The sequence below is a fragment of the Amblyraja radiata genome, chromosome 18 (assembly GCF_010909765.2).
Source record: "Amblyraja radiata isolate CabotCenter1 chromosome 18, sAmbRad1.1.pri, whole genome shotgun sequence".
NCBI classification, from domain to species: Eukaryota; Metazoa; Chordata; class Chondrichthyes; order Rajiformes; family Rajidae; genus Amblyraja; species Amblyraja radiata.
The window spans coordinates 22,869,365-22,871,713 of record NC_045973.1 but is presented as its reverse complement, the minus strand read 5'-3'; the positions used below and the strand labels follow the sequence as shown (position 1 = coordinate 22,871,713).

The window sequence follows — 2,349 nt, the reverse complement described above, 5'->3', positions numbered from 1 at the left end:
AATGCCGGTGCTGGCACGAAGGGCCGAATGGCCTACTCCTGCACCTATTGTCTATAACTTTGTCCAAAAGGATAATTGATTTTTTCAAGAATTTTTCAAGTCGATGGCAGAATTTCTACTTTGAGCTATAATTATTTTCAGATCATCTCTAAACAATACATCTTGACCATATTCTGGCTCCTTGATCTTAAATCAGTCCAGCCTCAGTTATTGCAGTTTTAGACAAAAGAGTGACAACATTGTCAGGAGATTCAAACACAGAAAATCTTTTCACTGCAGATTGATACGACTCCTGTGATTGCAGAATCAAATGAACACAGTTGCACACACACAAGATTCCAGTCCTCTCCGAGAAGTGGTGTCACCGTAATATAACCTTTTAATTTGTTTGTTAAACTGAACATAATTCAGTGGAGCCAAAGAAGAGATTGGCAGAATATGTGGTGAAACCAGTAGTTTGGACGGAATGCAGATGGCATTGTTTTAATGATCCATTATATACTCCAGTTCCTATTTTGTTCATTGACATTGATAGAACTGAATAACAAATATATTACAAAGCAGTCTGTAAATACAATTAGATGAAACACATCGCTGCAATAACAGCTGTTTCTCTCAACTCAAAAGATAACCCAACAATAAAGGATGAAATATAAATATAACACATCAACTAGAGCAAAACACAATACATTACAAGCAACAGTTAAGGAAAAACACACAGAAGACAAACGGGATTAAATACAGGACAATGAGCTTGGAATGTGAAGATAGAGAATTAAATAACAATTAAAATTGCATTAACATTAATAAATTAATTAAAAAGTTCATCTCAATTAAGTCTAAAGTTATTCACAATCTTAATGGTAAATTACTACAGTGAGAGAATTAAAAACTTAGATGGTGTAGAAGATAATACCATGCAAAATGGTTTATGAATATTCAGAGATAAAAATTACATTTTATATAATTCCAGGTTATTATAATCACCCTCTGAATGTTTCAAAACATGCGTTATTTTTCATACAGCATAAATTTAGTGGAGACTTAACACTGAGCTCCACTTTATGCAACATCTTTCATGAGTACAGTTGTTTCCATTTTCTATAATCTTCTCTTGAACTTCAAACAGTGAGAATGAACTAAAGGAATCCAACTGTAGTACTGCTGACCAGCAAAGGAGGAACAGAAAGAGGACACTTGAAGATATTCCAATACCCTGAAAGACTGCATCAGATGCCAACTAACACCAGCATCTTAGTTCAACTTAGTTAGTTGAACAGGAAAACAATCCAGCCATTGTTCAGGTCCACTTTTTCATTTCCCAACATAATGCAGGATTGATACTGATCTGCTGGTAGTTTCCACATCATCATCAATCACCCGCATTGACAAGAAGCTTGGTGTATTGATTTGTTGGTTTTAACACTTCTCGGTAATTATAGATTAGAGAGAGAGTGAATAACGGATAAGCAGCCAAAGCCATGGTGGAAGTTTATTCAAGGCTGTATCCTCTTTTTCCTCAGGTAGGCATTAGTAATTTGGTTCATGAGGACCAATGCCAACAGAACAGGGCAGCTAATGGCCAGATACCAGCTAACACCAGTCACTATCCCTGTGAACCATGCTGAACACATGCCCAAAAGCATACTGGTGCAGCCTAGCAGGTAGCCAACAAGTCCAGAGGTGGCGTGATACGATTTCAGTTTGGCCAGGGACCATTTCCTCATCAGTTTGGGATACAGCAGAGTCACCCCACCAGCAGACTGCAGGCAAGTGTACAGGACAGTTGCCAACCCAACCAGACCGTGCCAGCTGGTAAAATGTGGTTTGTCATTCGTATATTTGTTATAGCTGATAATGGCCAAGCCTACGATGGCACAGACAGTGGCCAGCCCCTGCAACACCCAGTGGGTTCGGACTTTGACTTTCCTCGAGTAGGACAAAATAAGGGAACTCTCCGGAGAGAATAGCAGAATAGCTTGCGTCATAATGAAGGAAAACTAGGGGGGGAAAAAGAAGCATGGTTATATTTCTGCATTTCATAAAATGACATCTTACTTTCCTGACTCTGCTGTCCTAAAATTCTCGATTACTTTCTGAAAGAGAAAGCTGAACAATTTGGCTCACCTTTCCTTTTTGACTTGCTCTGCTCAGTTTTCTCCCAACCACATCTGCCTGATGTTCTAATCTAGGGCTCTAATGCTTTATAGATAGTGGATGTGGAGAGGGTGTTTCCACTTGTGGGAGAGTCCGGGACCAGAGGTCATAGCCGCAGAATTAAAGGATGTACCTTTAAAAAGGAGATGAGGAGGAATTTCTTTAATCAGTGGATGGTAATTCTGTGAAATT

The 2,349-nt window shown here is 38.8% G+C and overlaps 1 protein-coding gene across 1 annotated transcript; it reads right to left on the bottom strand.

Moving 5' to 3' along the window:
• Positions 1 to 1,496: 1,496 nt before the first annotated feature.
• LOC116983567 (cytochrome b561 domain-containing protein 2) lies at positions 1,497 to 1,988 on the bottom strand. The gene has a single exon (XM_033037352.1). It carries the CDS (start codon positions 1,986 to 1,988, stop codon positions 1,497 to 1,499), a length of 492 nt encoding a protein of 163 aa, XP_032893243.1.
• Positions 1,989 to 2,349: the final 361 nt, after the last annotated feature.